This window comes from Gavialis gangeticus, unplaced genomic scaffold, assembly GCF_001723915.1.
Source record: "Gavialis gangeticus isolate Ggan-Ray unplaced genomic scaffold, GavGan_comp1, whole genome shotgun sequence".
NCBI classification, from domain to species: domain Eukaryota; kingdom Metazoa; phylum Chordata; order Crocodylia; family Gavialidae; genus Gavialis; species Gavialis gangeticus.
Genome location: NW_017728973.1, coordinates 4,499,901 through 4,514,037, shown reverse-complemented (window position 1 = coordinate 4,514,037; position 14,137 = coordinate 4,499,901). Strand labels below are relative to the sequence as shown.

General features: G+C 43.6%; 1 protein-coding gene across 2 annotated transcripts in view; it reads left to right on the top strand.

Moving 5' to 3' along the window:
• Positions 1 to 13,753, top strand: part of MSL1 (male specific lethal 1 homolog) — a 20,797-nt gene extending 7,044 nt beyond the window's left edge. Inside the window, exons 2-8 of one of the 2 annotated variants that reach the window (XM_019506913.1) lie at positions 1,312 to 1,535; positions 3,596 to 3,978; positions 8,806 to 8,870; positions 9,409 to 9,476; positions 11,246 to 11,370; positions 11,502 to 11,574; positions 13,262 to 13,753. In XM_019506913.1, coding sequence (XP_019362458.1) covers positions 1,312 to 1,535; positions 3,596 to 3,978; positions 8,806 to 8,870; positions 9,409 to 9,476; positions 11,246 to 11,370; positions 11,502 to 11,574; positions 13,262 to 13,352 — 1,029 coding nt within the window. In that variant the 3' untranslated portion in view covers positions 13,353 to 13,753. Of the gene's footprint in view, positions 1 to 1,311; positions 1,536 to 3,595; positions 3,979 to 8,805; positions 8,871 to 9,408; positions 9,477 to 11,245; positions 11,371 to 11,501; positions 11,575 to 13,227 lie in introns of both variants that reach the window. The other variant, XM_019506920.1, reaches the window with a different exon arrangement.
• The last annotated feature ends 384 nt before the right edge of the window (positions 13,754 to 14,137 follow it).

Genomic DNA, 14,137 nt, shown 5'->3' with positions numbered 1-14,137 from the left:
ACACACATGCACCACGTGTACAAGCCTATGAGTCAAACAGACATAAGAGCTTTTGAGACTGTGAAGGCTGGCACTCGAGCTCCTCTCTCTGACTGCAGATGTCTAACCAATACCTGAGGCTATATCCATTCTGGGTTTCTGTATGTGGGCAAAACAGAGGTGAATGAGGCAACAAATTCACTGGTGTCCCCATTTGAGGCCGTTTAAAGCTCGGTATAATTGTTTTCCTGGTTGGTATTGTCCAAATAAATGGATTCCAAGAGCTGGATGAAGACTTAAGAGTGAGATTGTCAAAAGTGCATAAGTGATATAAGAATGCAGGCTCTGGTGGAAGTTAGTTGGATTTGGGTGCTCTTGAAAAACCCACCCTAAGATAAAGGTGAGTGTACGGGATGTATTGTAAATATGTATATCAATCGGAGCTTTTCTTTTTTTAATTGAAATTGCATCTGAGCTTGTTTAAACTCCACTAGCAATTACACTTATTTTTCGGAATTTGGAGATGAGTTTGAGAGCACCTAAATTGCCACCGTTTCAGTCCGGTGGCAAGACATGCAGCTGTTTGCTTCCCTGCCTGGATCTTCAAATAGTAGCTTTGGTGGAAGAGGTGCAGTAGGTACAACGGCAGGTGAATGCCTTGCTGAATGCCAAGTACAGAAATGCCTCTGAGAACCTGTAGCTGTTTTACAGTTTAAGATGCCCAGACTTCACATGGTTAAGCATAAATGGTAAAATTGTCAAACTTTCCTAGAATCCATTGAAAATCACTTGGACTTTGGGTGTTTTTGAAAATGTTGCCCTTAAAGACATCTTTGCAGAATTCAAGTGTCTCATTGTTTCTTCTGTCCTTCATGTTTAAGCTTTCTCTCAATCTCTCCATTAGGAGGGTTGTTTAATTATGAAAACCACATTTGTGCAGTGCCTTGATAAGGTCTGGAGCATCCCTTGATTATTTAATGCAACCTAAGATGATATAGCTGTTACTCTAAAGTGGAAGGTATGGTTATAGGATTCTGCTGAGAATTTGGGAGGTAAATGTTTATACAGGTTGTCTCCATTAAGACCTGCATTGAGCAAACTATGGGTGCCCAAGCTGAAATAAAATGCTGCAGCAAAGTCTCTTTGTAGCTTACAACAGAACGCAACATGGAAGGGTGATGGAGTAAAGGTTGTGGACCTTGATGCATAGATGTCCATATGGGTCAGGTGTGAGGAACAAGGGTTATGGTGTCTCTTTAATCAAGCAAGGTTTTGGTTTAGGTCTCTGAATGAATGCTGGCCAAAGCATAAGTGTTGCCATTACTATTTCAGCTCCTGGCTCGAATTGAGCGCATGGAAAGGAGGATGCAGCTGGTGAAGAAAGATAACGAGAGAGAGAAACACAGGATTTTTCAAGGGTATGAAACAGAAGAGAAGGCTGAGTCGGAAGCATCTGACAAATTACAGATTGAGTGCCAGCAGGATCTCCTGGAGACTTCCCAGACCCTGCCTCCCAAACACTTCTCGTATGGAAGAAATGGAAAGGGACATAAAAGGTACAGGGTTGCTTCACTACCTTGCTTGTAATGCATCAGTGGGGGTGTACATGCATCTTCTGTCAATCACTTCACCTGGAGAACAGACAACATAGTAACTGTTAACTCTAATGCCAAGCCTCCCACACCATTTGATGATTCCTGCCAGAATCTTGGGCGCTTGGTAGCTGAGAGAAACACTCAGATAACAAATACAAAGCATTTTCTATATTATGTAATGAAAAAGGGACATGCCAGGTCTTATGAATAAGGGGTAATTTAATACTGCTCACTTGTGGCTTTGCCCTTCTTAGTTACGTGACTGTTCCTAATTTGAAATAAAAGGCATCCTTGAAATAAAAGGCATCTAGAGCCATCATTCTTGGTCTTCACTGGATTAGGAGCAACATAAGCAGCATTAATCAAAGAGCCACAACAGTTTGTACCCCAAGGTGAATTTTTGTTGCTTAGTTTGTAATAGTGCAGGAATGGTTTGCATCCCTATGGGGAAATGTACTTGTACTATGATAGTGCATGTGTTGCATTATTCATGATTACAGGAAAGACCGCTTCAACACATGTGGAGGAGGTAGGGGGGGTAACATTATCTAAAAAGAGCCAGAGATGATAAGTTTAAAAGTCACTTAAGGGTCAGGAGTTACAATCTGACTATTGCTGACCAAAGAAATAGGGCAGGGAATGAATCTGTTTCCGTCACTAAGCGCTTTGCCTACCTTTTGTCCAAGGGGTTTATGGCTTTGGTGACGCATTAGGCATAGATGGGAATGCAGAAGCAAGGTACACTTCCCTTTTATTAAAAAGACACTGGCAATTTGAAAATCCTAGTTCTCTCCAAAAAACCTATCTGCTGTTAGGTAACCCTCTTGTCAGCTTGTTTGCTCTGCATTTGACAGGCTAAGTTCCTATATTTTCTTGATTAGTGTCGCTACCTGTCTTACACACTGAGGCGATCATCTTTTAGAATCTGTAGGTTCTGCAGAAGCACATTACATAGGAGGTCAGTGGCAGAGCTGGTAATGGAAACTTTTCTGACTACCAGTCTCATGCCCTCACCCTTAAACTACATTGCCTGTCATCACTCACATGTTGTTCTTAAGGGAGCTGTCAGTCATGTTGTTCCTGAGGCCATGGAAGTAGGTATTGTCTTATAACAGCAGCAACAGCAACAAATGACTGAGGGAGCAGGAGGATGTGATAGGAAGGGGGAGGAGAAATGTATGTGTCCTTGTTTTAAATGCCAAAGGAACTGGGAAAACCCCCTACAAACTTTTTTTGAAAGAACTGCTGTTTGCAAGTGGACCCTATCAAAGAGATTAGTGAGCTTCACAAAAATTTGGAAATGTCCTTTAATGTTCATCTGGCAGTGAATCTTTATAGCTGTTGCTATCTCCTCCAGTTATCCAAGTCTCTGGAGTCTAGATTGGTTTCCTTTTGTTCATTTGTTTGTCATCTCATTGAAGTTGGGATGTTTTTAATTAAAATAAGAAATTGTTTATGTGGTGGTTGTTCCATGCCCAGAGTTCTTTGCGTGTGTGGAGCTGCTTTAGACATGAAAGTATATTACTGCAGCACACCCTACAAAGGGATATCCTTAGAAGAGGACTTGCAGTTCCAGTTGATGTAGTGAGCAACTGTGGGTTGAGAGTGGTAGCTTAGGGCAGTGGTCTCCAAAGTGCGCAAGACGATCCATTGGGGTGCGGGAAGAAAATATTAGAACTTCTATTTATATTTATATAAATATACATATATTGGGGGTGTGTGCTCAAAAATTTTTTACTGATAGGGGTGCGTGATCAAAAAAGTTTGGAGACCACTGGCCTAGGGAATACGATGCATTAGTCTTCTGAAAAATGCTTATCGTTCATTTACCCACCAGCTCTGCTACCTGATCTTTGCGGAGGAGCATAAGGTTAGAATGCAGTAGTGTAAATACACAGCTCTGGCAAAACTAGTATTAGCTTTATGGTATGCAGAAACAAATGCAGACTTTGGAAAAATGAATAGACCCCTTCTGGTACCCTGCCTGTCTGCACTGCTGACCTTTCTCCCTCTTTTAACAGGAAGTCGGCGTTTGGAAGTGCAGAGAGGAAAACTCCAGTTAAAAAGCTGGTGACTGAATTTTCAAAAGTCAAAAGCAAAACTTTGAAGCACTCTCCAATGAAGGAGGAGTCAAGTAGCTCTTTACCTGAAACTGTTTGCAAACGTGAACTGAGGAGCCAAGAGACTCCAGAAAAAACCCGATCTCTAGTGGACACTCCACTAAAACCATCCACCCCCTTGCGAGGTCCCAGTGCCCATCCCAAGGATAAAAGCTTTTCCAGCGATATAGAAGATCTGCCATACCTCTCAACCACAGAAATGTATTTGTGTCGTTGGCATCAGCCTCCCCCATCACCATTGCCGTTACGAGAGCCCTCCCCAAAGAAGGAGGAGACTGTAGCAAGTAAGCTATAAAGAACATGCTCATAGCCAGGTAGTGGTCAGTTTGACGCATCCTTGCGTGCTTGGTATTAAAGGCAGAGTCTTGGCAACAATAAGCGAGTAGTGGCAACAAAAGTCCTCATCTACTGGACAGATGCTCTGCTGGCAAGGAAGTATGTGGAATTGCCACAGAGATTCCCTGCACCATTCCCTGAATACTGGTGATATCTGCGAATAACAATGCCAGGCGTGGAAAAAGATCAAAAGCCACAGGTGGCTACTGTAAGACAGTGGCACTCTTTTGCAGAGTATTTACATATAAGGCTGCAACTTTTGTTGTGTTTAATTATTAGTAAAATCTGTGGCAGGCTATAGCAAAAGCAGTGTTCAGAGAAAAGCTACCCAGCTTGCTTGGTGCAGACTTACAATAGCTCTACAATAATTTTACCAAGTGATGTGCTGGTTGGGGAAGCATGGTCACATGGGAGGTGTAGTTTGGAGGGTTGATGCCCCATCTTTTCTACAGGTGAACATGCCTGGCTGAACTATGTTTCCCATGATTGTATGCATTCTTTCTGAGTGGCAGGTGTCTCCTAAAGCTCATGTAGTTTCTGTGACCAAATTGTAGCCTTATATGTAATTTTGTGAAGGCAAAATAATAGCGATACAGCTTGCCTCTCTGAGTGTTTCTACATACACTTGTATCTAAATCTTCTTCAGATATTGGCTTATTCACGAGATAGATGTGTAAAGGGGATTTCATTTTGCCTGCATTAGGAATTCCCTATTTCTTAAAGTGTGTGGTGGCAGCAAAAACAGAAGTGCTTGAGGACACAAGGCACTGATGACTGTTTGCATCTTACTGGCCATGTTTTTTTAGGCCTATGATGAGGACCTCTAGACTAGGGATTGGCAATCTATGGCCCATGAGCTGGATCTAACCTGTGAAGTTTGAATCTGGCCTTTGGTGGATGGGGAGATAGGCAGCACGCAGTGGTGGGGGCCACAAAAGGGCTGTCCCCAGATTCTTCTGCCTGCTCTGTGCTGTTTATCCTGCTTGAGTCCTCTGCCACATTCCACCTCTCATCTCTGCAGCCCCAGCCCTACCTGCTTTCTACTGTTGCCACTGAACTTGCCCCTCATCACAGCTATTGGCTGTGGGAATCTGTGACACTTGATGATGACCATAAGCAGAGGCTGCTGGGTTGGGGGGAGCCTGCATGAGAGCAGAGTTGAGGAGTGGCAGCAGGGGATTGGCAGCCTCAGGTTCAAGGTGTGGCCTGCTGTTCATAAAGGTTGCCAGCCCCTGCTCTACCCCATTGGGGGCCAACCTTTTTTGCGGGCATGCCACAGATTGGCCCCGCTCCCTTCCTGAGTGCCAGTCCAATCCCCTTCCCCCGTCCCATCTACTGCTCTGCTCTCTATCCTATGCTGCCTGTCCTATCTGCTGGTCTGCTTTCTGCTTCCTGCCTTATTTGCTATTGTGCTGCTAGCCCCTCCCTGATTTGGTGTGTGCCACACACAGGCTGCTGCCACCTGTGCCACAGTTTGGGCACTCCTGTTCTAGACACTAAGACACCAGAAGCCAAAAGCTGTAGGAGCCTTGTCTGGCTGTTCCTCCTCCCACCCCACCATCAGCTCCACCATCATTGCTGGTGGTAGAGCTGAATCTGTGGTAGGAACCTTTTTATAGAAAAGGCCAGTGCACAGACATAGATTGTGACCTCTGACTTTGTCCAAGGTGAACTCCACTCCTTTCTCCCCTGCCCTGGACATGTGCATGCAAAAGGTTTTGCCTTAGCAGATAACTCATTTGTAATATCTGGGCTGCCAAAAGGAACCTCTGGGTGCAGAAAATAATCTACAAATCTCAAAGCGAATTCTTACACGCCTACCTTACTTCTGCAGAAGGTGACTAAAAAGCTACTCAGCTGGGGTGGCTTTGACAGGGGGTTTAAACTAGATGGCTTCCTGAGGGCCCCATCCTATCCTTTTCTCATGTGATTTGAATCCTTCACCTGCTGCTTAGCAGACGGACCTAATGTGATACAACCCTAACGTGCCTCACGCTGATAGGTGACGCATGTACAGGGCTGTCTTCAGAAATAAGCTATTCTGCTCAGCAAAGCACAGTAGCATAATGATGGGTGGGTGATTGGGGCACAAACCTCAGGTATTATTTTTTTTGGGTGGTGGGAAGGGGGAGCAGCTGGAATGGAGCTAGAGGGGTGCCTTATCCTTCTCCCTCCATCTCTCTGCACCTCCCCTAGAGTGGTTTTGGCTTCAGCAGCAGGGAATATAGAAGTAGCAGCAGTGCATAGTGTGGGAACAGCAGTCAGTGGTTTGCTGTTGCTGTGGGAGATGTCGCCTCCTTTTTTGCTGCTGAAAGCTGGTGTATTTTATTGGCTGCTTGACACACTGGCAGCAAAAATAGGAGGTGACATCATTCCCAGCAACAGCAAACCACCAGCCACTGCTCCTGCAGCATGCACCACTGCCACCCATGGTGTAGTACTGGCCTGTTACATCTCTGGCAAGGTGTATGGATAGCAAGGCTTAAACTAGGGTACTTAGAGCAGGCAGCTACCCTGATTTTTGGATGGGGAAGTTTGTTTTAATGTTAACTCCTCAATTCATCAAATGCTTGCTGCTCAGTTAATTCTGAGCTCTAGCAGGTTTTCCTTCATCCTAGGTGACGTCTCAGCAGTATGCCCTTTGGAAGGGAAAGGTGATCTGTTACTAGACTGAATGTTTGCAAAGACTAAGTTAGTAAGTAAACCAGGAAGTCTAGCTCAGGGTTGGCAGTGACAACAGCTTGGGATCAGACATGCCAGTTTCTGTGGCATCTTCCCGTTATGTTGTATTACACTAGGAAATAACCAAATGATTGCTTGCTTTGAAGTGACCTTGAAGATCTGAGAAGTGAAAGCTCAGCTTTAAGTTCTATGCTTTTAGCTGTCTCTGCAGTAGTAGTGATTTGAATGAAGCAGGTTAATTGTGGTGTATTCTGAGCTTGATTGTTTACATGGTTATTACATATCCGGTCAAATGAAATTGTCAAGCAGCTTCCGATTCATTATTGAGAAATGTTGTTTCTTACTGAGTTGTTGCTGATATGACTTCCCCCCCCAGAGTTGCAGATGAGTCCTTAAAAATCTGGATGACTTACCAAAGAGATCTAGCAGGAGAAAGGATTGCTCTTGGACTTAAAACTCTACCACAACTTGTTCTTGTCTGATAGTTATGGTGTTTATGTAAATATCCCACAGAATCACTTGAAGCTGAAAACTATTGCCTTTCTAGAATGAGCTATGAATACTAGCATTGAGATCCATTGTTAAATGTGACCTGTGACAATCCACGTCGGGAACTGCACATACCGTGGCATAAATACCTTGCCAGCAAACAAGCTGAAAATCCTTTTTCTCCCATTTTCCTATCCACCAGGTTTGGAGTCCAGGTACTGCAGTTCCCTAGCAACAACAGCTCCTAGCAGCAAATTAATAGTAAAGGAATCCTGATTTGTTGAGAGAGAAGGAAGTCCTTGCAAATGACTTTCTTTAATGAGCAAAGGGAAATGTTTTGAGATTAGCCACTATTTTTTTTGCATACTCTTATTTGTACACTAGTATATAGGGAAACTGAGAATTGTGTATGTGTGCAAAACAGAAGCCTGTATTGAGACAAGCTGCACATCTAGGGCATTTATACATGTACTCCAGGGTTGGGGTGGAACACTTTAATTAAAGCGATTGTGAGAGCTGTGTCATGTATTCAGCGTCCTGTGTTTCAAAATAGCAGCAGGGGGCACTTTAACTAAAAGCTCCTTGAATGAGCTTTAGTTCAAGCCCCCCGGCTGCCATTTTGAAACATGGGGCCACTGAATACATGTGACACGGAAGCTGCTGGAGTGTGCTAATGAGCACACTCCAGCAGACTCATTTCACTGAGTCTGCTTTCACTAGGGCACCCAAGGGGAAAACCAGGAGTAATGGCTGCAAACTCTTGGAAGATCGATTCAGGCTCAACATTAAGAAAAACTTCTTCACAGTCAGGGTGTCCAGACTGGTAATAAGCTCCCTCCAGTGATGGTGCAATCACCTACCCTGTTTCAGGAGGAGACTAGACAGTCACCTTGCTGGGGTCACCTGACCCAATGATATTCCAAGGTCCCTTCCAGCCTTAAAATCTATGAATTTATGAGTCTGCTCCAATGCGTGCTAATTACCACGTGTGGGAGCAGCAGTCCATCACATGTGTAGGTGCCCCTAGTTCCGAATCTTGCCTTCATGGATTATCTTAGTCCATGATCAATTTGATTTGGGTTTTCTGTCAGTTGGGATTTTAACACACAGAATATGATTCTAAATTGTGCTTACCATTGTCCAGTCAAAGCTTGTGTATTGCACTGAACTGAGATCTCCTGTTTAATACAATCTTTAGAATTCAGTTTTAAGAGAAACCAAGCTGTTCCCAATCCTTGCATCGTTGATAGTCTGGCATGTTATGCTCTGAGTAATTCTCATATTGCGAGCCTGTCATATGTATTTTATGTATATTACCAGCTAAGGTTTCTTCTGGTTATCTCAAGGAAATGTTTAATGAAACAGTTTTCATTTTTAGTAGATTGATTGGGCATTTTGTTGCTTTTTGCAAAGGAAGCCCCTTCCATAAGATGGAAGACTTTGGGGTGTAAGTGGTTATAAGTGGAACTGGAAATTGGGACTCTTGGGTTGAAATTCTGTCATGTGTTAGACATGAGGTCAAACTGGATAACCTGAGGATTTCTTTCAACTGTAATGTTCAGGTTTTTTCGTAGATTAACCTCATTTTTTGTTACACTTCTCAGTTCCTTCTTGGAGGGACCATGTTGTAGAGCCCTTGAGAGACCCAAATCCTTCAGATCTCTTGGAGGTATGTGATTAATAAATGGCTTTGTATTTGTTCTCTTCCATCTCCTTCATGCATGTGCGTGTATATACATGTACAGCTTAGATATAATAAAAACAGATATTTTGCCATTGGTTCAGTTTTCTGGTTTTAAAGTAAGAGCTTAAATAAGTTTGTGTCTTGTGGAGTTTCTTATTGCTCTAGGGAGGCATTGGGTATCTATGACCAATGTGGAAATATTAGGTTTTGTTGCTGGACTAAGAGTCCCTTTATTCTTTCCAGCTTCATAGCAAACAGCAGCAACCTGTCAGAACTTTTATTTGCTGGCTACTGAACTGTTTGAGCAAATACATGCTTTAGTTTTACAAAAAGGTGTGGCTGTGGAGAGTTGACTCACCAGTTTCAACACAGAGCTTTTATTTTTATTTGGATTTTGATGTTTGTGTTGCAATTACTCTGTCAGCCATCCCTGTTTTAAAGGGAAAACAGACTGTAGCAGGTGAAGGAATGCATTCTGGACTGCTGGTCAGGAGAGCACTAACCACCTCTGTTCTCTTTGCAGAATCTAGATGACAGTGTATTTTCCAAAAGGCATGCAAAACTGGAGCTGGATGAGAAGAGGAGGAAAAGGTGAGGGCAACAATTCATCCCTTCAACAACATGTGTTCTTCTTTCCTGCTCTGTGTGTTGAATGCTGCAATTATAGGTGTTATGGTCTCTGAATCTGCAGAACCTCTAAGGAGTTGCTGAAACTTCTTCAGAATCCAATGTGTTTGCACATATTGAGGATGGGTTCTGAACATTAAAAGCTTAGGTAGGCTAAGGACTTTCTGTTCTAGTTCTTCATTTGTTTTTTTTCAAAGCCTCTCCTTCCTTTTCTTCAGCCCTTCGAGGGTGAGGAGAGGAATACAAAAAATTATAGGGAGTCTGCAAAACGTGTTTGAATGTGTGACTCAGAAGTTCCGGTTTAGTTTTATTATAGAGAAGTTTGATAGCAGTTTGCTAAGGCATGTAGTTAAGTTCTTCAGTGCTTGGAGTTTTGAAAGTGCAAAAAGACTGCACTTCATTCTAGTTCATCCATAAGCAGTTAAGTTGGGTGAAATGTCCTGGCCAGTTAGACAAGATCCCAGGCTGGATGGTCATAATGCCTTCATGAGCTTTGTTTGTTGTGTTCCTAATGATAGCCTAGAAGCAGCAGAGGATTGTAGAAACTGGCTATGGAAGAAACTGTTGGGGAAGGGCAGAGTGTTAGATGACTTGCTACTGTAGGATTCTGGTTAGAATATACAAGGAAAACCAGCAAAGTCCTTTGTTTTTATCAAATTAGAACTATTTTAAGTTTGAATGACCATGCTTCTTAGGGATTACTCCACTCTCTTTGTGTCATCTGTCCAGGGTGGATTTGATTTAAATCGAACCAGTTTAAATCCTCATTTAAATCACAATTTAAATCACTGGTCAGGAAGCCACAATTTAATCATTGTTTTCTACAAAAAAGTGCATTCCTGTTTGATATACTTTATTCATTTAACTTTTTGAAACTGCACTTTTAGAGAGTGGTAAGGGCTTGACTCTGTGTACCCAAATTTACAGAGACGAAGGGCTGATGGGTTGGTAATCAGGTCTGTTCTTCTCCATATACTGCTGTGAACAAGGATGTTATGTGTGGAGACACAAATCCACAGTTTTGCAGAGATGCTTAGTGGGATCTTCTGGACTGAGTACTGAGTCCCATTGGGTAGAGTGGTTTTCTTTAATCTTTACTAATCTATAGAGGAGCCTCTGGGACCGCATAAGATTGGGACCCTAATATAGTCTATGGTGTGTTGTGACCTATTTGTAAAACATTTCTAAAAAAGGTTACATGAATATATTGTCTCAAATAGTATATAATTAGAAGTTATAATCTAAGTTATAATCTTTAAGTCTGTAGAGTCTTTTCATGATGATATCTTTGAGCTTGAACACATCTTAAATTGAAATGATCTTTATATATGTTTATTTTTTTAAAACAATCTTAATAAAAAATGAAAATATATGAGTAAATAAAAAAATCCAATTTAAATTTAAAAAAAAAGTCACTGAGTTTTATCCACCCTGCATCTGTCCTGTGAAAATAAAAGCAAAGCTACTAGAGTTTGGGACTGGGGAATTGAGAGCTAGGACTCCTGAATTGTTGCAGGCTCTGCCACTGGCTTTGTGTGACCGTCAGCAAGTCACTCATCCACATTACGCCTCCAGTTCACTGTATTGTAAAATGGTCCTCCTGACCTGGCCTACCCCCTACGCATATCGTTTGGCCTAATCAGGAAAAGTCTGTAAAGTCTTTTGAGATCCTTGAATAGCCGGTAGCACAAAGCTGAATAAAGTTTCTTAACTGTCTGGGTTTTATCTTTCAGGTGGGATATCCAGAGGATCAGGGAACAAAGAATTCTACAGCGACTGCAGCTCAGAATGTATAAAAGGAAAGGAATTCAGGAATCTGAGCCTGAAGTTACCTCATTTTTCCCTGAGCCAGATGATGGTGAGTTACTCATCAAACATGAATAGGAAGAGCCTGCTGTAAATCGGCTGGTCTGTAGTTATATCCTAATTGTCCACGTGGATAAATGTGCAGCTTAATAAACTTCTTTTATCGTATCTTTCTCCTAACAGTGGAAAGCTTGCTGATTACCCCCTACTTGCCTGTTGTAGCATTTGGCCGACCATTACCAAAACTAACCCCACAGTAAGTATTTTCCCTTTTGTAAAACTTAGATGTACCTTCTCTGAAAGCACAAGATGAACTCCCCTTCCAGATTCATCTAGAAATGATGTTCAGTAGAACCCAGCAGCCACTGAGTCCTAACTAAGCTTTCAAAGAGTGTCCAGGCTGGTCAGCAGCTCAGTATTCTCCTGTCCAGTAGTTCAGTTAGTGTATTAGTGTCGCAGAGCGTGCAGGTGCCCTGCTCCTTAAAGCAGGAACAGCCAGGGATAGAGCCCTAGCAGTGAGTGGGGAGCCCAGCTGCTAGTTACCAGGGCAGCCAGGTTCACAAGTGCTGCTTGCTAGGGCAACCGCTGGGGAGTCAGCTGACAGGAAGGGGCAGGGCCTGGCACATATAAACCCCAGGAGCGAAGCCAGGAGGGCAGTGATCCACTGGCAGCCATGGGAGAAGGAGCTCTGCTGGGGCAAGCGGAGTGGAGAAGCCTGACAGACAGAGCAGCTCCTGTCTGCTGTTACGGGTGGAGAATTCCCTGGTAGGGATTGAATGAGACTTTTTGTTGTAGCCCAAGGGCTTGAGTTTTTATTTGTAGTTTCATAAGTTCCGGAGGACCGGGTGAGCCTATCAGGGGTTGGAGGAGGCCTTATAGGGGCTCTACGGTAGCGTAGGGACCTTGGTGCCAGAGAGGGCATGGCATTTTGGGGTGCACTGACCCCAGCCCCTGAGAGAGGGCCTCAAGGAGCGAGAAGCCCCAGAGCGAGGGGGCGGCAGAGCGCCAGGAAGGCATGGGACGAGACAGGGCGGTGGAAGCCCAGGGAAGTCAAAGAGAGGCCCAAATTACAGCAGGCCCCAGGTCAAAACCACGTCAGTACCATCTGTGAGGCTTGGGCTGTGGTGTAGGGGAGGAAAAGGAGCTGCAGATAGCGCCCCCTGGCACTGGGGCAAAAACAATGGGCAGCCTCCTGCTAATTACATCTATTAATTAATCAATTAAGATCAAGGTATGGCAGGCAAGTAGGCAGGCGGTTGTTCCCATAACAGGAGGGTGGAGTCACCAATAGAAAGACTCTAGTAGAGGCACTCCTGTCACAGTTAGGCTAGGGGAATGGGGCACAAAATGGCACCCCTGTGACTGAATGTTTAAATGTGGTGTTGCGAGTCTAGGAGTGCAGTGTCTACAGCTCCTTTTTGTGCTTGCCTGTCCCCCTAGTGGCTACCCTAGGGTAGCACTGGAGGACATACCATTCCTGTGAAAAGGAGTGAAATTTTATGCTGGAGGGAATGGGGCCAGAAGGAATCTTTGGAAAATGCCCCCTTTTCCAGAGCAGTTCTGATCACCATGTCCCTTCCTCTGGCAAGTTTATTCTTTCCTACACTGGTGCTTAATAGCATAAAATAGAAAAACAAGAAAACAAAAAACCCATGTGGCTGCAGGACATTTTATAGTAAATGTGAAGTAATTCTGTGTTGGGAGATATTGAAATTACAGCTGCTTTTGTCCTTGGGGCTAGAGCTCTTAGCATTAAATATGTCAAAGGACAGTTCTGTTAGGTTTTTCTTACCTTTGACCAATGCTCTTTTTGTGAGAGTTACACCCTGTAGAAAATCAGCTATATCGTCTCCTTGAAAACACAGCCCATCTAGTTTTGTACTGAACGGTTTTTTTTGCTTTTTTTTGGGTTGTGGACTAAGGCTCTTTATCTTGTCTGACAGAAACTTTGAGCTGCCCTGGCTGGATGAACGAAGCCGTTGTCGGCTGGATACGCAAAAGAAGCAGACGCCTCACCGAACGTGCAGAAAATAACTGCATGGACAAGAGAGCTTTGCATTGCAATGGGTGTAGCAGGCCATTTGTAACAAGTGGCCGGGAACTTTATATGTTGTTCAGTCACATGACTCTTTGCCCTCATGTATATTCTTTGCTGGTTCCTACCCCCCCCCCTCCCCAAATGCCCCTCGTTCAGGTTTTCTTGTTTTGCTTTCGTTCTACAAAAAACTCTTTACCTAGCTAATTAACTGTGGTTTTATTCGTTTTGTTTGTTTGTTCTCTCTTTTCTTGGTAGCAAGCTCTCAAGCTTTTATGCTGAAGCAGTAGGGCTGGAAGCTAAAGTGGCATCTTTTTGCTGCTTGTGCAAACTTTTTTTCTAGCTGCTGTGGCCACTACCGTTTTGTAAGAGGCCTTGTGAAGGTAGGTGAGCCTAAAAACAAAACAAAACAGAAGGCCTGGCTTGATAGCTGGCCCACCTGTAAGTTCTCCTCATGGTCATTGCCTACCTGTTGGCTCAGCAAGTGGTGCCCATCACTCCTGCAGCTGCTTTCTCTATTTTTATGACATGCAGCTTGGAAGCTTAAGGTTTTAGAGTGAAGGGAACTCATAAGCCCAAATCTTGCATGGTGAGAACTTGCAGATGGGGACCAACCTTAAGGTACAGCAGGCCAAGTTAGGCCAGTTCCCTTCACACTGTCACTCCAAAACAAAAACCAGTCTGAGGAGGGTTGGCTTGGTTGTAACTTCCTCTTGCCTGACAGATCAGGCTTCTGTTATTGTGCCTGTGTTGTGCACTTTTTTTTTTTTTTTTTTTTTTTTTT